This window comes from Cydia splendana, chromosome 1 (genome assembly GCF_910591565.1).
Source record: "Cydia splendana chromosome 1, ilCydSple1.2, whole genome shotgun sequence".
NCBI lineage: Eukaryota > Metazoa > Arthropoda > Insecta > Lepidoptera > Tortricidae > Cydia > Cydia splendana.
The window spans coordinates 18,843,666-18,868,657 of record NC_085960.1 but is presented as its reverse complement, the minus strand read 5'-3'; the positions used below and the strand labels follow the sequence as shown (position 1 = coordinate 18,868,657).

The window sequence follows — 24,992 nt, the reverse complement described above, 5'->3', positions numbered from 1 at the left end:
AAAAGGTGACACACCATTTGGTCGGCTACAATGATGATAACGCCCACTAAGTCGTGCATTGGTTCATGACCATGCAGATATTAAATGCGAGGCCGACTGTGCAGACATCGAACGATAAAGCGACCAATAAGACGTCCGCTACCGTATTCATGGTAGACCATGAGACAACGGTTTTTGTTTAACAAGACAACATCATTTCAATGTCATTTCAGAGGACGATGCGATATCATCTCATAGGACGACGCATTAATGTCTCACGATACGACAAAATGTAGTCTTATGGAACAATGCAATGTAGTCCTATGGGACGCAATATCCTCTCACGGGACCATACCACAGGATGGCGCAATGTCTTCTCACATGATGACGTAACTCATCGCGATGCCTGTCGTATCACAGGATGACGCCTTATTGTTTTACAGGACGAAGCTTGATGTCCCACAGGACGATGTCATGTCATCTCACGGGACTACGCTATGTCGTCTCACGCAACGACGCTTGTCGTCCAACGGGACGACGCTGTGTGCCATTTATACCCGTAGGTATTCTTTTTATGATGATGGCTATAAGAGCTCACTTAGTCTCATTGCTGGGCCACGGGCACTGAGCGGAATGTCACAAGGTCTTTTAACGAGACGATGCTCGTCGTCTCACAAGACGCTGTCATGTCGTCTGTCAGGACAATACCATGTCGTGTGTCAGGACGATACCACGGGACGACGCCTTGTCGTCTCACGGGACGATGTCTTGTCGTCTCACGGTACGACGCCTTGTCGTCTCACGGGACGACGCCTTGTCGTCTCACGGGACGACGCCTTGTCGTCTCACGGGTTGACGCCATGTCGTCTCACGGAACGATGCCATGTTGTCTCACGGGACGACGCCATGTCGTCTCACGGGACGACGCCATGTCGTCTCACGGGACGACGCCTTGTCGTCTCACGGGACGACGCCTTGTCGTCTCACGGGACGACGCCTTGTCGTCTCACGGGACGACGCCTTGTCGTCTCACGGGACGACGCCTTGTCGTCTCACGGGGCGACGCTTGTCGTCTCACGAGACGACGCTTGTCGTCTCACGGGACGACGCTTGTCGTCTCACGGGACGACGCTTGTCGTCTCACGGGACGACGCCATGTCGTCTCACGGGACGACGCTTGTTGTCCCACAGGACGAGGCCATAAGGCGTAAGTACCCGTGTACTTTTTATGACGGTGCCTGTAGGAAGGTCACTGCGTCTCGTCGCTGGGCCATGGCCACCGAGCGGAATGTCACGAAGTCGGAGGTTTTCAAAATATTTTTACGATTTAAATTTCTTGATCTTTTTAAAACTTGCTTTGTAAACGTGTTGCTCGGCTGAGTTACAAAAGCGTACTGAAGAGAAAGCAGCCGAGCGCTGGCAACCGGGCGACATTAGTACTTAGGTAGCGCGATAGATGGCGCTACTAGTTGATGAATTCGCTTGATTAGGGCTGAGTTACAAGGGTGTTATCTCATAATGTGGTTCAAGCGAAGGCATGGACACCTAAATATGCAAGTGTGATAAAGAGGATAACGAAATTTCGGTTTTCTTGTTTCGCGGTAGTTTTATAAAGTTACAAGTTACAAGTGTACAGGCGTTTACTGGCAACACTTGCTCCGTTTTTTACAATTTGCGTTTTATAAAAGTACTGTGTTACAATTTTACAGGTTACAGGTACAAGTGCCTGTAGCTCAACCATAGACGAAAATATGGGAGTTTAATAGTTTTAAACTCATAATCGAACAAGCGTTTTATAAAAATATTGTAAATTACAAGTGTAGATTGATACACTTGTAACAAAAACTGACATACGTCTTGAGTCCTGTAATTCTTAAGTTTTAATTAAAATTATTCGTTTTCTGAGCGATTTTAAACTTTACTCTTTATTGTTAGGCACCAACGCGAACGATTTTGCCAGGGCATGCATACTTTTCCATGCACCTTATCAGTTTTTGTTAATGTAATTACCTATGTGTAAATAGGAAATAAAGTGACAATATGTTTGATATTGATTTTATTGATGATATCGTTTTATTTTATCTACTAGGAAACGGAAAGGGATTGGTGCCGATATTTGTCGTTGATTTATTAGCATTCGTCTCTTTATTTAAGTATAGTGCATTCACAATTCACATTATGGTAAAGTGTACTATTCATCATTTTCGATACACAGCGTACTTATCTTTGAGCCGCTACCGAAACGATACATTTTATAATGTAATGTGAAACAGTATTTATTTACTTATTAGGTAAATATTTCATGAAATCTAAATCTGAATCTGAAAACGGCCCGAAAAGTATATCCTTGGCATCGAACACCGCTCTCAACCACTCGATTTTTCCTTCATTTCTGGGCATTTTTCCAATAATTAATATTTTACAACAAACAATAAGGCCCCGTTCGCACGGCAGCTTTTTCAACGCGCGTTAAAAAAGCGTTTGAATGACACAAATGGATAACCATGTATGTATTCACACGATAGCGGTGGCGCTTTTTATCAAGCGTTGTTGGATTTTCGACTTTAACCCTTGGTCGTTAAGTCGAATTTAGAGCTTGGACAGATTCAAGCGCTTTTTTAACGCGCGTGAAAAAGCTGTCGTGCTAATGGGGGCTAACACAGCATTTAGTAGAGCGTGAGTAGAGCAGAGAGTATCTATGACAGACGTTTTTTTTTAAAATAGTGATGTCCTTCACACCTGTAGATTTCACATGTAATCGAGATTGACCGTGGTTCTTTACAACTGTAATTATCTATGTGTATTTATAAAACACCTGTAGCCGTTCACAGTGCATTACAGGTGCCTGTAGCCTGTACTCTTGTAACCTGTAACTTGTAACTTTATAAAACTGGGCCTTGTGACAGATAGTGGTAGTGGCGCTACTTACGCAGAGTTTTGCGTGATATTCTCTATTATTTAAGATTTTAACCTGATATATAAGAAAAAGTATGTATCTCTGTTTTAATTATTAAATGTTTTCAGATGCAGGCAGTGGCGCAAATAAGTTGTAAAGGAAGACTTAATTTTATTATTTTAGAATATTATATGTATATAGAAAAAAAAACATTTAATCAGGTGAACACACATTTTCCTCTGTTACCTGTGGACCGTCGGACCGTCGGGATGTATTTTAAATTATATATTAAAATATTAAAAAAAAATCATTTTACATATTTTTATTTTAACAAATAAAAATCGTGTTCACATTTAAGTCCAACCATGTATTAGTCTACTAAAGTAGCTAACACACTATCGCACCGCACCAAGGTCATTGTGGGACGCACCCATAAGTAAGAGCGAGAAAGAGATATCGCTTTCTCCCTCTTACTTATGGGTGCGTCCCACAATGACCTTGGTGCGGTGCGATAGTGTGTTAGCTACTTAAAAGTCCACACTATATATAACATACGACTTAAATGTGGACTCGATTCTAACCTGATTTCTAGTACGAAATTTGTTGACAGGGGCCTATGTTTCAACCCTCCCCAATTTATCGATATCGATAAAATACGCAAGCGTGTGGCATACTACACTATTTAAGTCTGTTATGTTGGTACTATTGTTCTTTGACAGTTCTTTGTCATACATGTTGGTAATGATTGGAACACCAAACATATACACAGACTAATCAAATCGCTAGTATGGAAGTCCCGTCTCTTAAAACGTAGTGATTATATTCTCTTTGGTGGCAACAGTGACAGCTCGCTGAGGCGTCATCTAAGTATAGACGGTCAAGCAAATCTTGTCAGTAGAAAAAGGCGCGAAATTCAAATTTTCTATGGGATGATATCCTTTCGCGGCCTACATTTTTCAAATTTGCCGCCTTTTTCTACTGACAAGATCTGCTTGACCCAGTATATATCATATATCTGGACAATATACTTTTTTGTTTGCGGGAATTTAAAAAAATGTGAGACTGTGACAGCGACTGTGACAAGGACAACCAATAATAACGCTTTTAAAGCAGTTATATTTTTATGTTGCCTAACTTGCTTACATCTGAATTTAAACCGAACCAAATGTAAGCGAGTGGGCGTTTGTCTGTTTGATTGATATTTAATCTGTACGTAATGAACGACGAAGTAAACTGTCATGTTTACCTTTTTGTTGACAAAATTTCCCATATGATTATGGTGCAATTACTCTGATTAATTTATATTTCCTCTCAGCATTCATGAAAGAGTATAGCTTTACCACCTGCCTTGATCTCGTTTAAGAGAAAAATGTCTTCAAGCTCTGTAGAAGACATTCCGGAGCAGTGTAAGGTGAGCGTAATATCCTAAGGCCTTGCCTAATTGCCTATTCTTTGTTTTGGTGTATAAATACGACCTTGGATTAACTAGGCTTAATCAAACGTAGTTTTTATTTGACTTATGATTCTTTTTATTGCCTATTCCTGGGCATTTTGATTTTTTATTGTAACTCCTAACAGTAACTTATCAGTACAGTTTGATACTATTTGTAGTAATAGTTATGATGAAATCATAGCTATTGTATGAAAATTAATCGTAGTTTGTCAATTATCCACGTCAGTTCTGTAATCCTTATTACTATGTATTGCCATTATAAGAACTTATTCTTTATAAGAACTTTTTTTAATTGTAATGTAAATTTTACAATTACAGGCCCTATGTCAATGAAGTATTCGCAATTATGATATTTAAAATACGGAATTCAGTAAAAACGATTTGTGAAATCTATAAAAGTTTAAAGCAATATATTGTTCCTGATGCTATAAAGAAATGACATTCTTTATTTTTTAATCCACTCGTAATGTGCTGCTGGAGAGCAGTGATAGGAAGAATACTCCACAGGAGTCCCGTCCCTCAGACATGAGGTCACAACTAAGAAGAAGAATGTGCTAGTAAATGACCTTCCTCCCCATTATAATGCTTTACTGCAGCGGTCGGCAACAAGCGGCCCGCGAACCTCTCACTTGCGGCCCGCGAGTCTTCCTGGCTATTTTGTATGTAATATTGACAAACCACAATGTCTGATAAAGTCATAAATATTAACAAAGTGCGGCCCACATCAACTTCGGTAACTACTATTTGGCCCTTGGCTGCTAAAAGGTTGCCGACCGCTGCTTTACTGGATATCTTCTTAGCATTAAGCTAACCTTTTATGAATGGAAGTTTCATAGTTCTCTGCTGATTTTACATAATCAATACATCTTGTTTTGGTTGGTGCAACCAATATTAAGACAACCCCTCTGGGGTGAGTAGTTGGGTGGGACTTTTGATTGCCAGAGTCAGGTTTAGGTCAGGGGCATCCTGGGGTCTCTAAATTTATTTACTGTAGGGCAAAACCTCCAGGTGTCCTGCTTCCTACTTTTCACTGGCCAGATTGTATGCCAAATGCCAAACGGCTTGTCTGCTTTCTTTCGATGGACTACAAGTAAAGGCATGCGGGTGAGAATTGGCCCCAAAACAGGGCTCTTGGTTTATATATAAATCAAGCCCAACGATTCTTTTTGTCTGTTACCTGCTGTGGTTATTCTCACTTGATGGCCTCATCGGAAGATCAGCACTGGAAGTTGCCACTAACATGCTGAAATTAACCATTTCGTTGTACTTTATTCTTTCTATGGTTTTGTAATATGTAATTTGTTTTGTTTGTGTTTATGAATAAAAATATTTCTAATCTATTCTATTCTTGTATTCTGTTAATGTTACATAACATAAACAACTATAGTCCTTGTATAGAACTACATGACATGTTAAGTGTAGCTGAAGAGTAGTGTCTGGTCAAAGTTGGCTAATTGCTGCTAAAATATCTTATTGGGATATGCTGTTGTAATTACCACTTACAGTTAGTTAGCACTTTGACCATAAAAAGGAGATTTATGCTGATACGTCCTAGGGCGACAGAGACTATTCCGATCAGGTGGCCTGTCTGCTTGTTGGCTACATGATCCTGGAATCCTGGACTTACTACTGCTGATTTGATGCATCTAATTGAATCTGTCCCTTTTCATGGAAAGCTTATTCCCTATCTTTATAAGTTCAGATAATACTAAAGAGCAATGACCGTTCATATGTTATTAATAACATTATCTTGTAAACCTATTAAGGTTATCACTATCAGTTTAACCATTATCGGTAAGTACCCACCTATTGTTATTCTTATTCAATGATTGTCGCCAACAATTGTTGGCACAGCATGTCACACTTTGTAGGTACCTAATTATTTTTTGTTTACAACCATTTATTTGTATCCCTCCTGATTCTATTTGTATGTAATTAAATCTATGCGAGCTGTATTTTATATTTTACTATTACAATGCTAAGAACGCCATGCGTACAGGCCCGGATTAAGAGACCTAGGGCCCCTAGGCATTTAGTATGGCACTTAGAATTTAGGGGAGCCCCCTTCTCCATTTAAAATCCATTGTTAGGTTTCTTGGGCCCCTAGGCCCAGGCCTTGTGAGCCTAGGCGGAAATCCAGACCTGCAAGCGTGACTTAGAACGGACATGTTCAGTAGTAGGTACATATATGATTATCTAAAGAAATTAATAATTAATAATAAAAGCTTGTATCAGAAGCAAATTCTTTTATATTTCATTAATTGTTTTTGACAACCTCAATGATCTTTTTAAATAGGTATGTAATACAATAAAAAATACTCTATCTCTTTATTGCTCACCACAATAAAAGAAAACACTACGGACAATATATCACATCAAGTAGAAGTAAACAACAGGCGGTCTTATCGTTTAAAAGCGATCTATTCCGGACAACCTTTAGGTTGTTGGACATGCATATTGCATAGTATATTACCAATCATTGCTTAGCATAATATGTAAGAATTGCCCCTATTCCAGGACCTGTTTACGCAAGATGGCGTGCTACTCAAGGCGTGCATGGGCCGTCCGATCACAGACCTCAACTCGATCGGCATGCTGTGCGTGGTGCTCAACCCCAACGGCAGCAAGTGCATCGAGTGGCGGCCCAACGACCTCATCACCATCGACTCCGACACGCAGGATCAGGAGTGGGCCGTAGTCAACACTATAGGTGGGCTATACTCACAGACCTCAACGCCAATGGCAGCAATTATTTTGAGTTGGTCATAGGCTCCGGTTTCATCACTTAGTCATGTGCGGCATGTAAGTTAAGTCTTAGCCTAAAGCCTATCTCCGTACTTAAGTGAGGTATTTTCCTGGTTTCTCCGTAAGCTTCATGTAATAACCTGGGTGCGTCGAGGATTCGAGCCCGTTGTGTAGCTATTAGCTAATAGTCTTCGCATTCTAGGAGGGCGTGAGGAGCATTTTATCGGCCGACCGGTGATATATACAATATGAAAATAGACCATTGAAAAAGACTCAAATCTAAACGTTACGTTTAGTTTACTATATGACCGCATACGCCTGTAGTTTTTCTCTTTTAATTTTTGTATTCCGAGTGACAGTACAAGTTGTTTTATGGCTATACATCAGCGATGGTGAAGCGACGTAGAACACGATGCCCAATTTCTTGCCCACTTACAAATCCCTTTACAACCTACGTTTACTTGTCAGGTCGAAGACAACGCACTCTCAGCGGTAACATCACTTCCGATTACGCAAACGCTCGCTCCCGGATCATAAAAATAGCCCTCGACGACCTGAAAACCTTCAGAGTCACTCGCAACAACCAGCAGATGCAGTTCTCCACCAAACCAGGCATTTGGCAGACCACTTTTTACTTCCAACATGGGAACGCGGAAATATTCGTCGCGAATTTGAAGAACCACATTAAAACAGCAAAGACAAGACATGACAGAAACACATATGTAGTAATCGAGCCAAATGTGGAGACGCAAGTGCTGAATAAGAGTTTTGCAGAACTAGATATCTTCACGGAGAACACTACAGATGTTGTGTGGAATCTGGTGTCGAATTTCAAGCATAGGCCTTATGAGACCACTATGACTGCGTTTTCTAAGCTTACGGATATTGGTATGTATATGCTTTACTTCAAAACAGGAGATTCCTTCTAGTGACCTCTACCTAAAAAGTCAAGTAAATTTAAAGAACGCCTACCACTCGTTCGGATACAATAAAAAAAATCTTGTGATCGGGAATATAACAAGAATTTTTACATAATGTACTTACCTAATACGCATGGCAAAATAGTGTCACAGGTCACAATATCTAATTAGGTACGTTTTATATTTGTAAATTTAATCTTAATTGCACGAAAGAAAACAACACGCAAGATGGATCTGCACGCATCCTTCTATTGCTTTATACCTATATTTATCGGTGTAGGTTTCTTGACGTGTTGTTCTGTACCTTATATTATGAATTTTCTGGTGCTGATCAGGATCGAATCCACAACAAGGTTGCTCTACAATTGACCTCGAGAAATGTATGTATCATGTTGCTTGCTTAGCTGATAATGATAAAATACATTAGTATATAGTTAGATTCAAACATTTTATTGTAAGGCCTGTCATTGTCTTTATAGAAACACAGCCTTCCTGTTCCTTTTTTCGACGTAGAAGGTATTAGAAACGAGACGACAACGACGAATATTTTTCCAAACACGGCAAGAAAGGGGGGGAGTGATTTAGTTATTATTCAATGAAATTGACTGATAGTGAAACATTCAGGATACGTTTATGATTAAGATTATAAAGCACGATTTCCTACATTGATTTTTGTAAGCCGTAGCCGTCGCAACGTATGAGTAGCAATTATTAATATTTCTTATTTGTACGACTTTTTGAGTTGTGTCGTTCGCCCCATCTAAAGTGATCACTTGATCGGGTTCTTTTGAAGGTGGTTCCCTTAAAAAAAGGAATTTAAATATATTGTTTTTTTTTTACCTACGATTTTTTTTGTTATATTTTTTATTTACTTACATATTTCTGTAATAGTGCAAATGCAAGGCAATATCATATCAACATATTCTTTGAAGAAATTGTGTTTTTAGTATATTATGGCAACGAGGCTAACGGCAAACGCGACGTGTCGGAAGAGGTGGCAGACTTGCTCACAAAGAGCATGAGTGCGATGGAAGACGCCACCACGGTCACTAAGTCCGATGAGTACGAAGTCATCAGCGTCAAACCAACGCTGCCGCCGAGACCTATCATACCTAGGTAGTTATTCATTTACGACTATCATTTAAGTAGTGATTCTATGCCACGCTCACGACGCATACAGCCTTTTTACGAATGGCCCATTCTCGAAATTCTCTATATTATTATATTTAGAACAATAACTAAGAGATTAAGAAACCTCTTATCATACATATTTGAAAACTCGACACATTTCTTAGGTGGTATTATTGTCCAATGTCATTGCGTCTCACTCTCTCATTAACACTTTGACTACCGAGAACCCGCCTGGTAGGGACTCGTAATGTTTGCTCAGATGCCGGACAACCCGCCCAGCGGGTTGTTTTGTACGCAGATATAGACGACCGGTTTCTGAGGTAGTGCGCCGTTTTTTGCCCGGTTGCGAAAGTGTTAAGCAAAATGTGAGACGCAATGACATTGGACAAAGAAATTGGATAGGTGGAATACCACCCTAATGCGATGAAATTTGCGAACAATACAACAATATTATGTAAAGTCAAGAAGAACAGTTTTTCTTTATGTGAACAAGTATACCTATTTATATCGGTTTGCAGAGGAACTCCACTATCCACTGAGAAATGGGAAGGTCTGCAGGACACGGAAGGCAGGGTCACGGAGGTCGACGGAGTAAAACAGCTCATCTTTAGAGGGGTAAGGAACCAAACGTGTTTAAATTTATTGTATAATTGTATTAACTTCAAATATTTGAGTATGGAAAGACGTCCATGTGTACAAATATGCATGTAGGGGTACTAAGCTAATAGTACCTATTACTGTCTAATACACGCTCCCTCAATTTTCTAATACTCACGTAATCCTAGGTCTTTTGCTCACGTATACGAGGCCTAAGTTACAAACTTACTATCTTCTCTAGTCTAGTTATATCTAGCACCAGATATAATTAATTTAGTTGGCACATGAGAATTTGAAATCGCTTCGTCATTTTTATACCAAACAAAGTCGACCATAAATAATCAATGTGCTGCAGTCGTCCTAAATGTTAAATAACGTTATATTTTTATTCCCAGGGTGTAGCCCACTCGATACGCCAGTCGGTCTGGAAATATTTACTAGACTACACACCCTGGCACATGACGCATACAGAAATACGATCCTTACAACGCAAACGCACAGAGGAATACTTCTCCATGAAGCTCCAATGGCGCTCCATGACCGAAGGCCAAGAGTCCAGGTTCTCGGAGTACAGAGACAGAAAGAGTCTAGTGGAGAAAGACGTTGCAAGGACAGACCGGACCCATCCGTTTTTCGCTGGTGACAATAACCCGAATCTGGCGGTGCTGCAAGATATTCTGATGACATATGTCATGTACAACTTCGACCTTGGCTACGTGCAAGGCATGAGCGATATTTTGGCACCGTTGCTGCTACTTTTGGGGAATGAGGTGGACAGTTTTTGGTGTTTCGTTGGCTTCATGGAAAGAATTGTAAGTTAGAACCATATTATTACCTTGATTCCAAGCACAGAAGACTCCATTCAACAGTAAATACAGTGAAATCGGTATCCAAGTGGTTTCCAGATTTTTCTTTGATGATTTATGTAATCCCAAATAAACTTATTGAGCTACAAGACAAAATAATGATAATCATAAAGTAGTTCATATCTACTTGCGGCTCTAATGAATATTCACTACAAAAATCTTATTTGTTGAGTGGGGCAGAGAGAGAGAGAGTGGGGCAAGTTGAACAGTCGAGTAAGTTGAGCAATTGAAAAACCTTGGACCCAATACACACCAGGCTGGAACATTAAATTACAAAAAGATAGGAATGGTGAAGATGAACACATTGACCCATCGCAAATTCCTACGTGGCGCACGAGAGTAACTGTAATGATCGAATGACCAATTTTCGTGAGCGGCATCAATTTACATTCCAGGCGTACAACTTCGACATGGACCAAGCGGGCATGAAGCAGCAGCTCCTGCAGCTGCAGCAGCTGCTGACGTTCTGCAGCCCGGAGCTGGCGCAGCACCTGGCGCAGAAGGACTCCGGCAACATGTACTTCTGCTTCCGCTGGCTGCTGGTCTGGTTCAAGCGAGAGTTCTCCTTCAGGGACATTATGAGGTAACTTCGCCTTGGACCAGGCGGGCATAAAGCAGCAGCTCCTGCATCAGCTGATGTTCTGCAGCCCGGAACTGGCGCAGAACGATTTCGGGAACTTTATACTATAGCCGATGCCGAAGAGGAGGGGCATACATTTAGTTACAAATTTTATTCTCTAGGAATCAGCACGCATGCTTCCTGTACTTGAAACATTGGAATATTTTAGTCGAAATAAGGGGCTTTTTGCACCAAATCGCGATCATGAATGAAATGTCCTTTCACAAAAAAGGCATCTTTTTAGGGTTCCGTACCCAAAAGGTAAAACGTGACCCTATTACTAAGACTTCGCTGTCCGTCCGTCCGTCCGTCTGTCTGTCACCAGGCTGTATCTCACGAACCGTGACAGTTGAAATTTTCACAGATGATGTATTTCTGTTGCCGCTATAACAACAAATACTAAAAACAGAATAAAATAAAGATTTAAATGGGGCTCCTATACAACAAGCGTGATTTTTTACCAACGTTAAGCAACGTCGGGCGTGGTCAGTACTTGGATGGGTGACCGTTTTTTTTTTTTCATTATGGTACGGAACCCTTCGTGCGCGAGTCCGACTCGCACTTGCCCGGTTTTCTAACACCACATAGCCTCTGAATCCTATCCATGATTTTTATTCGAAATTTTGTTTTTATACTAGCAGAAATTATAGTAATTAATTAGTAACATACCATTAAAATTCTTCGGGTTTCTAACTGCTCGAACTCTGTATAACTTGATTTATTCTTGTGTGCAGGCTATGGGAAGTCCTGTGGACGGGGTTGCCGTGTGCCAACTTCCATCTGCTCATTTGTGTCGCTATACTCGACGCCGAAAAAGACACGATAATCAACAACAACTATGGTTTCACTGAAATATTGAAGGTAAGTTTGGAGATATGCATATTTTAATTGTTTGTTTACTAAGTTTACTAACGGTGTAGAAGACAGAAGTATATAAACAAGGAAGTTCATGAATGTATTGGAGACCTACGCTCTCAGAAATATGTCGCGCGACTGTTTAAAAATTACTATGTTAAACCGTAAAATTAGTTTAAGAATGTCACACCAAATAATACAAACGCTATTTTTGTACCTACGGACAGCAGGATATTGTTGCTTTTTGTCCGACACAAATTTATTTACCTAAATGTTTTGTATGTATAATTATCATATAATACTTACAGTCAGGCATTTAGCAGCTGTTCCACTGTGTTCCACTCCATATAAATTAATATCGGTTTCATGTTATAATAATACTATAATTTTCAGCACGTAAACGACCTATCTATGTGCCTGGACGTGGACAAAATATTAAGCACAGCCGAGGGCATGTACCACCAAATAATATCAGCGCACCACCTAACAGACCAAATCAGGATCATACTCGGAATGACTCCTCTGAACGTTTCCGTGTCAACGAATTCGGACGACGAGCCAACGACGAGCGGAGCTAATGGTATGGAGAAAAGTGAAAATGCCCGAGACCCTCTCTTGAACCCAGGGATGGATGAAGTTATGTATCAAATAGGATTAGACATGAATTTTTGAGCACGCGGTGAATATGTATTCATATGTAGAATTGTAGATTAGACATTCTGTTGTGCAAATAATTTAGATCAACTTTCCGACACCAAACCATTTAAGAACAATGGGTGCGAGTTACATTTTGTGGCATGTCATTGTTTGTCATTTGTAGCTATGTAACAAATGAATATTTTAACAGTAGATGCATCATGTTTGCAGACGTACGAGTAAGGGGTTGTGCACAAATCACGCGAGGTGTTTTCGGCTACTTTTTGACCCCCCCTCCCCCCTGGTGATATTTGGTGAGGTTTTTCGCTACCCCCCTCCCCCCACACAACCTCACGTGTATTTTTTTGAAATATTTTCATTCGACTTAATTTTAAGAAAAATTGTATTATATAGAAAACCTTGTTTATTTTTCTATTTTCGTTAAATAGACTCGCTATTTTGAAGTGCAGAGTGAAGATTTATGTTTAACGAAACCGGGAAAAAGTATCTACTCATGTGGTAGGTGTTTTTTTCATAGTTTCGTTCACTGTAGAAAAATACACGTGAGGTTTCCTTATACCCCCCTCCCCCAACGTGATCTATCGTGATTTTTTCGCGTCCCCCCCACCCCCTATCGAACCTCGCGTGATTTGTGCACAAGCCCTAATATGCTTTTTGAGTTGATTTTCAAACTATATATTTGCATTGATTTAGCAGAATATATTCGCTAAAGTAATTAATATACTGTACACTAAATGTAGTCAATTATATTCTAAATACATATAATTTAAATACGGTTTATGCTCCCGCACGCGTTTAAAGTTTTCTTAAATTAGTGTTATAACTATTGATGCATGTCTTCCAGTGTGATAACAAGATATGTTGTATTTTGAATTACTACCTATCTATATATTGTAGTAAACTTACTTATAAGCGACGGCTAGTTTTTAAAAAATCGTATGATAACCAAAAATAAATCTAATTGATTTATTATATTTGATTGGTTTATCAAACACATAGACTATCAAAAATAATGTATGCATAAATTGAATTATTCACAAAAAGTAACATGCCCACATTCATATCGAGTTCCTTTTTACCAAAACTGTATCCCGGTGGCTTGGATATCAGAGAGATCCTCGTAATGCCCATTCTATTTTTAAGACAAGATGAAATATCGACCTAATGTCCTGAAAATAGGACATTTACCTATTTTAAAGTTTCAGCACAGAATAAATAATAGTACTGCCGTACAGAAAGGAAACTTCCTACAAAACCGAAGATTGACAGCGATTCAGGGTCGAATCATGATATCCCTTTCTAATATATGGCACTATCCCTTTCGGCTATTTAGGGTTGTCAAAATTCAAGTGATTATCTTATCTGTGGTCGTGCACGCAAAAGGAAGCCAAGTGGTGCCAACCTTAATAATTGCTCGGAGCAATGCTGAGCCGAGCGGAGCCGAGTTTGGCCGAAGTCAGGAGTTTCGCACCCCTGGTTTCAGGCACCGATATAAGATCTGATTTTGCTAGAAAAACTTTATTTCGCGTACTGTTATAACTACTTATTTTCGCCCTAAAACTAGCACAATGGGTTTTACGAGGATATTCGTATGGTGCCAGGCAGGCCACATCTCAAAATGTATGATTTTTGTAGTTTAGAACTTAATTTAAAAAAAACATACTTACTACCTAATTGAGAACCTCCTCCTTTTGAAATCTTGAAGTCGGTTAAAAAATCCGGACAAGTGCAAGTCAAGACTCGCCCACTGGGTTCCATACTATTTAGTATTTGTTGTTATAGCGGCAACAGAAATACATTATCTGTGAAAATTTCAACTGTCTAGCTAGCTATCACGGTTTATAAGATACAGCCTGGTGGACGGACAGTGGAGTCTTAGTAATAGGGTCCCGTTTTTACCCTTTGGGTACGGAACCCTAAAAATGGATAGCAGCCTTTAAAGAATTTGGTGCCCAAGTGGCTATATTGCAGGCACCATATGCTACACTACCTATATTTTTTCAGTGTCAAAAGTTATCCTCGATAGTGGCTTGTTGTTTTAGTGTTATTGTAAATATACAATTAATTTTTGCCTCACTTAAATCTATTTCTTTATTTAAAATCAGTTTTTTTTTTACAGGAACTCGAATATAACGGATTAAAAATATCTGTCGTAACCACCAGCGTCTGGGCCTTACTTGCCTAAAACACGAAACCATAAAACTACAGAGAGACTAGTGAAAGTGATAATTTTTCTATTTTTATAAAGTACTCGTGGTACTCCTAAAATAAAAAAAATAGCTGTCCATGATTGTGTCACAGTACCTAAGTCTCCAAAAATTTCCCGCTAAAATTAGCTAGTGAGACTTATAAAACATATAGGGTTAATTAAAGCTTTTATATTAATGGCGCAATATCAAGTTTATAGGCTTTCCTATTGACACGTTGTAATACACTGTGAATTTAAGTTTTGCCTTACCCGGACGGGTTATTGTTTTAAATGGTGCCTTTAAATATAATAGGTGTCTTGTGAAATTCGTCAATGAACGACGAAGGATCGCCTAAATTATAGGATACTGAATAATTTGACTGCAATTTGATATACATATTTAAACACCAGTGGCCTATTTTATAAAGCTACAATTTACAAGCGGAAGTCTCGTTCTAACACATAGGGTTAGAAAGAGACTTTATAAAATAGGCCACTGGTGCTTGTATTGTGCACTATATTCCAGATTAAAATTAAAATTTTTGTGCCATAGACTACATAGGTACATTGATAATTTCAGTTGTTTTCCGTAGACACATTTAGATTAAATAACAGTTACCTATTTAAAATAACAATGGTGTTTTTAAGGTAACAATATGTCAATTCAATTTATGCAAAGTGGGTTTCATACATATATGTTTGTTATAAACTTATACTTATTCTTTTTAGTGTTAGCAGTTAAGTTACGTGATTCCATTTTATCTTGCCCTTTTGCAAATTAATAATGTTGGTATTCAGTGCACTTGGGTGGTTTCCACACTTGTAGTGTTCTCTTATTTTCAACTGACATTGGCACAGAAAATACGGTAATTTATGGGAATATTGTACTAGTACCATTGTTATGTACTTGAGTAATATTTTGGCACATTCTGTAGATTGTAACATTAGAGGTTCTTTCATTTTTTTAAATCACCAAAAATTTGATGTATAATTTTGTATTAACAACCAATAGCATACAATTCCTTTTCCTTTGTTTGTAATTCCCAAGACATCAGAAATCATCAAAATGCTACCTTTTAAATTAGAATTTATTGTATTTTTTATAGAATATAGAAATTTATTCATAAAATATTTTGGTTTGTGTTACCTATTCCAAGTCGTCACACGACTATACAGGATGTCGCATTCATGACGGAAACAGGAGAATTAATGGTTTCGGAGAAAGCTTAACATTGTACTTCACGCCAATAAACAGAGGGCTCAAAATGTGCCCTGTGTACAATTATTCACGCACATTCCCTATTGAATTATAAGTAATATGTGCTGAATGCTAGATAAAGTTGTCCCATGAATGTCAATGTCTAACCGTTCTGTTTACTCATATCAAAATTGTTATTGTAAAATGTTTTTTAGTTATTGTAATTCCAGTACAAAAAGTTTATTTTAAACAGTAGTAAATTTTTATACATTCATTTACAGATAAAATATAATTCCTTTTTTAAATGTTAATTTATTGGAAACTATAAGCTTTTTGGTACCTTACAATGTTTTATTTATTCTTTGGAGGAGTATCAATAAAAAATGTTATGTACACATTACATCACTTTAAACATTTGTAAAAAGGATTGCTGTTCTGGGGGATTGGTGATTAAGGTAGTCATATTTGCAGCTACCTATAATAATATTTTGCACCACTTTATGCAGCTTATTCTTTTGTCTATGGTTGTACCACAAAACCCCACCTAGTACATAAATAAAGGATTAGATCAATTTAATAAAGTACCTATTAAATCTCTGGAGGATTGAGTAAATGAGTGATCATTATTATACACTGTCTTTGTGCTTTTATCTTAGTAAACCTTAACCTTTTCGACGCCGTGTCAAACACAAAAGATGTCACGCGGACGCCACATCACCAAAGTGTCAAAACTGAAATTGAACTTTATGCATATGCACATAGGTCTATGTTGCTCTGTGGTCTGTGACCGATTAATCAGTCTTTGGCGTTGAACTTGCGGTGCGGATATATCGGTCATTGGCGTCCAAAAGGTTAATAGCATCTTAATCACAATTTACAAATTTAGCACATTCATCGACATTTGAGAGTGAGACTTCAAATGTACATTCAACCCATAGCGTGTTTGGTATGACTTATCACACAGATGACAATGAAAGTTCTTGACCCCTGTATGAGTTAGAGAATGCCTCTGTAACTCAGATTTAGAAAAAAATCTCTTTCCACAACTTTCACATCCATATTTTTTCTCCTTTAGGTGATTTTTACGTATATGAGAACTACGAGAACTAGACGAAATGAAAGTTGCATTGCACACTTCACATTTGTGATTTCTAGTTCTCTTATGATTCCATAAAACATGTGAATGAAGGCCTCCCGGTACTTTGAATTTCTTCGGACAGAATTTACAGCTATATGGACGATCATTGCTGTGTGTCAACATATGAATTTTTATATATCCAGGTGGATATGATTTTCCACATTGATCACATTGCCGTAGCATTCTGTCAGAACTGTTTTTTTCTTTATGATGTCCATTGGGTTGACAAGAATGAGTGTTTAATTCATTTTCAGAGTAAAATCCTTCCCAGCAGTTTTCACAAAGATATGGTTTTAAATGAAGTTTTCGATGTAAAACAAGGGAACGAAAATCTTCAAATTTCTCATGGCAATAATCACAATCACGTCCTGTGGAGGATTTAAGAGGATGATTGTTAGTACAGTGTGCACTTAATTCTTTTGTAGAATGAAATTCTGCTTTACATTCAACACAAAACATTAGTTTAATTTCACTTGCTGTGTTTTCTATAGCTTGATGTTTTCGTCTTTCATATCTTCTCATTTGATATGTTTTTCCTTCTTCTTCTGACCCATAACTGTAGTCATCAACTTCAACAGTGTTTGAATTTTCTGATAATGTTTTAGCACTCGATTCTATTAGATTTTTAAAGGAATAAGTCATGGTAAGATGATAAATACAGTTCATGCAGATATTTTCTGGATATTCCTCATCAGAAGACACCTACAAACATACATTTTATAAGACAGATTTGTTTATATTATTATTAGACTTCATAACGAATTATATTCGAGTTACAACGCCACTACATTGCACAAATACAATAATATCACGTTTTTAAAGATGAATTAAGTTTATTTCATACCTTATAGTTGTAAAAATTCGCTAAAATATCAGACATCCTTATGTCTTCACCTCCAATGGCAATTGTTGTATGGATATACCGCATTTCCTTGCCGCTGGCTAAACAGGTACGACAGTTGTCTTTATAACTCATTTCTATAAATGCTTATTATCTTCTAATATTACTAAATTTATATATTTAATTGTATTATTATATCGGAACTCCTAAAAACTAGTTTATAATTATGTAGGTACAGTAAGACAATAACATAGATAAAATATGCTAAGCTGTCATGTTAATCAGACGTCAACTTGACATTCAATAAAGCGGTTTACATTCTCGCGCGAGCCACGAGAGGCGAGTGCAAACAATATAATACTCACTAGGCATCTTATGGGGATCAAGTCTACACTCAGTCAATATTAGGATGTCTACCCGTAAATCTAGGTTCGAAAGAGTAATAATTAGATCGTCAAGGTTTGCATATATGCTACGAATATTTTGAGCAATAATTGTTAAATCGTCCTTAGATACAGATATACGCTTGGATATATTCTGGACGTCACATTCACAAGCAAATGTTATCTCTGTGTGGTCTATGTTATTAAGTGTTGAAAGTGATAATAATATAGTTGGTCAAACCAATTTGTCAGTCAGTATGAACCAGGAAAACTGATGATTACACTCTCGCCTCGTGGCTCGTCTCATGTCTCGTAAGCTCGTCGAGCTAATCGATTTTAAACACTAACGGCACGGTATAAGGATTGTAATCAATCGAATGACAAAGCGAACGCGAGTGTAAACAGTGTACACACAAGCGCGCGTCCCGCGCGAGCCCATACGAGCCCCTTTGACTCGTGTCCAAAAACCGCTCCTCCATGCGAGACGAGCTTCGAGCAACACCGGCTTCCGACACATCGGAAGGGAGGGGCCCAAGCGATATCTCACCGTACAAATCTTTCTGCCATTTTTCGCGGGGGGAAAGGTGCACACAGTCGCACTTCTCACACACTTATATACAAAATCCAATCTGTAATGACGACATAAATATATAGAAAATGACACACGTCAACGACAAATCTTGCAAACCTCGATCTCTTTTTGTGTACGGACGAGTGACAAGTGTCACAACACGCACACTAACACATTTTCGTTGAAGTATGTTATTGTATTCTGAGAGATGAGAAGTCGGATTTGTCGCTCGACCGATCCGCAATTTGTACTGAGCGAGCAAAATCGATAAATCCAACAACAACATGAGACTAAAATATAGTAATTGTGTTTGAATGTAATTAAACGTATGATATGTAAAAAAAAATATTACATGTGAAATGTAACACTTTCTTTTTGTAAATTTGATGTCCCCGACCTCTTTTTATAACAAAAAACCGAGCAAACAGGCATTTTTGTGCAGCAGTGTTCACGCGCGCGTCTGGACTCGGTCTAGTGAAAAATCCAAGTGCAACTAGTTTTATTACCCGCGCTAGATTAGATTGACGCGCAAATCTTGTACCTCGGCAGAGGGGAAATAGTGCGAATGCCGCCTCCCTTCCGTGTTGCTCGAAGGAGACGAGCCACGAACCACGAACCATTATATGTACTACTCTTTGTACGAGCCCCCCGCTTACACTCGCGTCTCGTGGCTCGCGCGAGAATGTAAATCGCCTACTAGATTCATGTGCCCAAAAAACCGCTCCTCCACGCGATCCGCTTAGAGCATTTAATAACTGGATTCGCCTTTAAGAAGTTTAAGAGCTTACCCATCTGCCGAAAAACTTGCACAATTGTGCAAACTTTTATATGGACTGACATGGCTATTTGTACGTTACGTACAAATCATGTAGAAATAGCAATACATTTGACGTTCCGGATACCCCGCAAAAATCGGTAGACTGATTCGTACAGAACTCGGAGTAAATATCTATGGAGCGGCCATTAACAGGCGTTCCCCTCTGCAAAAAGTCCGCGGCCGCCGGTCAAGGAGGTTATATAAAACTAGTTGCCACACGTCATACGCCATTCAGCAAACGTCAGTCTAAGCGGAATGATAGGAGCCGAAAATGCCGAATTGCAGCGTTTTCTCGTTCAAAATGAGATCGAAAACGTCTAGTCTACAAAAAGAACACGTTTCTTATCATATGTAGGTACTATTACCAGGGGTGCGAAACTCCTGACTTCGGCCAAACTCGGCTCCGCTCGGCTCAGCATTGCTCCGAGCAATTATTAGGGTTGGCACCACTTGGCTTCCTTTTGCGTGCACGACCACAGATAAGATAATCACTTGAATTTTGACAACCCTAAATAGCCGAAAGGGATAGTGCCATATATTAGAAAGGGATATCATGATTCGACCCTGAATCAATCTTCGGTTTTGTAGGAAGTTTCCTTTCTGTACGGCAGTACTATTATTTATTCTGTGCTATTACATCTAAATATTATCAAATAGTGCATTAACTTTGCAAATAACTAAAAAACATTGTCAATCTGACAGTGATACCAGTGATATGGTATTAGATCTAATTTAGGGTAATTCTAAAGAAGACTTTCTAAATATTATTTAGGTACGAGTAGAATTTCTAATAGGAAATATTATGCGAAACTGCGTAGGAGGCGCGACTACCACAATCCATCACAATCTGGGGGTCCGCCGCGGAACAAGAAATATTAAATTTCGTTATCTAACCTCTCTATCACTATTGCATATTTGAGCGATAAAGAGAAAAGAGAAAATTTACTAGCTAGTTTAGTGCTACACTTTGGTTAGCTTAGTGAACATTGCAGTAATACGCCCTATTTGCGTTGCTTTTTGTTATATAATTTATGTAACACATTATTTTTATATAACACCTTAGTTTCATATCAACCTAATCTATTTAATCAAATAAATAGATCTATAAGAATAAAGAAAAGGGGGACGGGGGATCAAAAAGTAGTCGAAAACATCTCGCGTGATTTATGCACAACCCCTAAATAACGTAAAATTACCGAGAGACTATTTTTTGAAAATATATTTTTCCTTTAGTTTCTACATACTTATAGCTGGTCAAGCAGATCTTGTCAGTAGAAAAAGGCGGCAAATTTGAAAAATGTAGGCGGGAAGGGATATCGTCCCATAGAAAATTTGAATTTCGCGCCTTTTTTACTGACAAGATTTGCTTGACCAGCTATATATTTTTATTTAACATGTCAAATATTTTATTAATTTAAGGTATTTACGGCTGTCACTTTCCATAAATAGGCACTTTTAATTTATTACTCAGTCTGGTATCACCGTACCAATATTAGTGATGGGACACTATAAAAACCAATATCGGTAAAATCGATATAAACATAATGAATAATATACAGATGGTCATGATGCCTAGCGAACACCAGCCATATCGTACAAACTTCAAGGAGTGATATTCCTAGGCAGATTATGATCTGCCTAGTGACCACCAGCCATATCGTGCTAACTTCAAGGTGTGATATTCCTAAGCAGATCGTGAAACGCCGGCATGTCATGTTCTGACTAGTGATCACCAGCCATACCGTGCAAACCTCAACATTTAGGCATATCGAATAAGTAGGATGTCCTACATTTTAGCAAATGATAACCATTGAAATGGCTTGACAGCCTACTTATAGTACGTGTTTGGGTAGCGTATGATTTTAGTACCTACCTAGCACCTACGCATTCTGCTCCAAATGCCACATAGAATGCAGCACTAGCAGTGGCAAAAAATGCAAAAGGCAGATTATTAAATGGCGGAGTTTCATGATATGCCTAGGAATATCTCGATATGCCGGATTTTACGATCTACCGCCGATATATATACTAATTATCCCCTACTCAATATCCCTTAAATGACATCCTATGGCCGCGTTCCATCTCTGTCATCAGATCTGCATGCTCAATAGTATATTGCATTGCTTTCAGAAGTAAACCAATATGTAAAATATTAACTAATGAACTGATAATAAAAAATCATTCTATATCAGCTTGCAAGATTCGCCCTAAACAAATTGACAAACTATTAGAACAACATCTAAAAACAATACAAAAATTGAAAGTTAGTAAAATGCTGGTAGAAAGACTTGATATTGTAATATTATTATAATTGATAAAAGCAGAAATTAAAATTCATTGTCAATAAAATATCGACAATATTATCGGCGCGTCCCTCGCACTATCTAGGTTTACATAAAACTGACGTCATCTCGTTCACGGACAGGGTTGTCTGTGTTTGTTCTTGTACTTGTGTGAATATAGTTTTTGCTAGTGTTTGATAATTTTGTCGTGTGCGTGTGTAGCGACGCATGCTAAAAATGCATTAGTGTTAACATTATTTGTGTGCGTTACCTCGTCCCCCGCGCCAAAAACGACAGATTTTTTCAGATAGAAATTAGTGCGCGTCTCTACTCCATAGATATTTACTTCGAGGTACAGAAAATGACAGCCATGACGTCTCCAGTTACTAAATGCTCTAAGGCGAGCCGAGACCACAGAATTAGGGCTTGCAAATATTCGAAACTTTCAGGTATTCGAATATTCGACTTTTTCTGACGAGATATTCGAATATTCGAATAATTATTCGAATATTTAAAAAAAATAAGAAAAGGAACGAAAAATCGGTTTATTATCGTTTTATTCAAAAGCTTTTTCCACATATTGCTAAAATTAATGATATTTTGCAGAAATCCACTTATTGACTAGATTTTATCATCCTACTCTGAAATACCCACGTTTATAAAAGCAAGTAAGTACCTAAAACGCAAAAATTAGTCATATTTCTTGATAAAACTTTTTATTATAAATGCGTCGTTGCGTGAATTAATATAACTTTAACCATCCAAACACGTATGTAAGAGAGAAAACATTTTAGTAGGTAATCAACTAATCACTAATCATTTTCTGAATTAAATTAACTTCTTGTCGTTAAGAAGCCTGTAAAATGGCCTTTAATTCCATTGTATTTTGAATCTTTATTGACTTTATTAGTCTTGGCAAGTTTAGTTTTGATTCCTAATGGTCGGCTGTTATATAATAAGTTATATAATTGGTATTGGAATATTTAAGGGAAAAAGTTGGCTAACTACGGGGTGGATTATTCGTTAGCTAAAGGTGCATGGTTAGAACTAGTTCGGTAGGTTTGGTATGATCAAATTTGTGAATTGCGATAAAGGGCAAGGTTTAGACTTCGAATATTCGCTTAAGGTACGATTTTACTCAATAAACAAAATGACCCTTTATCTTAAAACTTACGTAAAGTTACTTGTACCTAGAAAAAGCATTAGCCGCACCGTAATAAAACATACTTTTTGATTTCGTTTCCTTTGAAATTGAGTTAGGTTTAACTGTATTCACGAAGCCTATTGAGAGGAATACAGTAAAAACATTATTTCCTTCGCATTTGGGTACCTACGGTTCCTCATTCACTGTTAATACCCGGCAAAATACACAGAAACTGTAACTATAACGGATGAAAATAGATTTTACCTAGTAATAAAAAATATTCGAATATTCGAAACCTGAGCGGCCGAATATTCGAATATCAAAACAGGTCGAATATTCGACATATTCGAATATTCGAATTGCAAGCCCTACACAGAATAAATAATAGTACTGCCGTACAGAAAGGAAACTTCTTACAAAACTGAAGATTGACAGCGATTCAGGGTCGAATCATGATATCCCTTTCTAATATATGGCACTATCCCTTTCGGCTATTTAGGGTTGTCAAAATTCAAGTGATTATCTTATCTGTGGTCGTGCACGCAAAAGGAAGCCAAGTGGTGCCAACCCTAATAATTGCTCGGAGCAATGCTGAGCCGAGCGGAGCCGAGTTTGGCCGAAGTCAGGAGTTTCGCACCCCTGCCGAGACAAGCCACGAGCCCCCCCGCTTACACTCGCGTCTCGTGGCTTGGCTCGCGCTCGGGTCGTGCCTCGCACGCGAATGTAAATGCGGGTCTAAATATGTGCTACAGACTAGATAATCTAGTTAATAAAATAAAATTAAGAAAATGTCTTCTATACCCGATAGCAAATCTCAAAATATTAATAATTCTATACCCTCAAAACAAAGCAAGAAACGGAAACGTAAAAACAAAAATAAGAATAAAAACAAACAGTCCGTCTCGAAGAAAAAGATTTTCAAGCACAAATCTGTGAACAATAGTGCATTTAAATTGTCTAAACTAATGTTTACCATGTCGTCTTGGGCAGAGCATTTTACTTTTGCAGCTACTTGGCAATTGAAACACCAGATGGCTTACTGGAAAGCTAAAGCAAAGTCTTTAGAGTATGAAAATAGTGTTCTACATGACATAATTCGCAAAAATCAGTATGTAACTCGTGGTGAAAACTCGTCTACGACATGTAAAATTTCAGGATCTGATGTAGACAGAGAAAATCATGAAGATGAAGAAGAGTGTAACGTGAATGAAAGGCATAGTCCAATAAGAGAAGGAAAACTGGGAGAATGGCAAGATGCAGGAAGTACTAACTCTCAAACTATGTTAGTGGACATGCAATCAGAAAGTGAGGAGGAAGAAGACAGTTCAGATGATAACCAGGATTTAGAAGTAAGTGAAGAATTCATGCAGTTTTTGATGATAAATGCCAAACACAAAGAAGAACTGAGGTTAGAGCGTGAACAACAAAAAGCAGCACAAGAACAAGCTGAGTTAGAAGAAAGAGAGGCTCAGCTGAAAGCACGACGGCACTACGGTTTATCAACCCAAGATCTTTATGGAGAGAGATGGCAGAAAACGGCTGCAATAGAAATGTCAATGAAATGTGATTATATGGCAGATATTGACAAAAATACACCTGCATTCTGGCCCGTGATACCATTTAATTTTAATTCACATTATTCATACTCTAATCAAAACTTTTAAGTTAGCGGCTAGGTGCTTGTTGGATTTATTAGATCTATCCAGACACCA

The 24,992-nt window shown here is 38.2% G+C and overlaps 3 protein-coding genes across 6 annotated transcripts; 2 read left to right on the top strand and 1 right to left on the bottom strand.

Annotated features, from left to right (window-relative positions):
• Positions 1–4,075: 4,075 nt before the first annotated feature.
• On the top strand, positions 4,076–16,733 carry LOC134791646 (TBC1 domain family member 15). 4 transcript variants are annotated; one of them, XM_063762742.1, is made up of 11 exons: positions 4,076–4,286; positions 6,846–7,038; positions 7,542–7,961; positions 8,329–8,373; positions 8,941–9,109; positions 9,643–9,739; positions 10,117–10,533; positions 10,983–11,170; positions 11,941–12,067; positions 12,455–12,641; positions 14,838–16,733. In XM_063762742.1, the coding sequence occupies exons 1-11, from the start codon at positions 4,245–4,247 to the stop codon at positions 14,849–14,851; spliced, it is 1,899 nt and encodes a 632-aa protein (XP_063618812.1). In that variant the 5' UTR covers positions 4,076–4,244; the 3' UTR covers positions 14,852–16,733. The 4 variants fall into 4 exon arrangements, with proteins under 4 accessions (XP_063618812.1, XP_063618785.1, XP_063618793.1 ...); XM_063762715.1 differs by having other exon boundaries at positions 12,455–12,697; XM_063762723.1 differs by having other exon boundaries at positions 12,455–12,740.
• Positions 16,734–16,846: 113 nt separating this feature from the next.
• LOC134791904 (zinc finger protein 90-like) lies at positions 16,847–18,321 on the bottom strand. Its single transcript, XM_063763025.1, has 2 exons — positions 18,087–18,321; positions 16,847–17,944 (listed from the first exon to the last, which is right to left on the bottom strand). Exons 1-2 carry the CDS (start codon positions 18,216–18,218, stop codon positions 16,979–16,981), a joined length of 1,098 nt encoding a protein of 365 aa, XP_063619095.1. The 5' UTR covers positions 18,219–18,321; the 3' UTR covers positions 16,847–16,978.
• A 5,737-nt stretch (positions 18,322–24,058) lies between these two features.
• On the top strand, positions 24,059–24,992 carry LOC134791373 (gem-associated protein 8-like). Its single transcript, XM_063762387.1, has one exon. It carries the CDS (start codon positions 24,069–24,071, stop codon positions 24,942–24,944), a length of 876 nt encoding a protein of 291 aa, XP_063618457.1. The 5' UTR covers positions 24,059–24,068; the 3' UTR covers positions 24,945–24,992.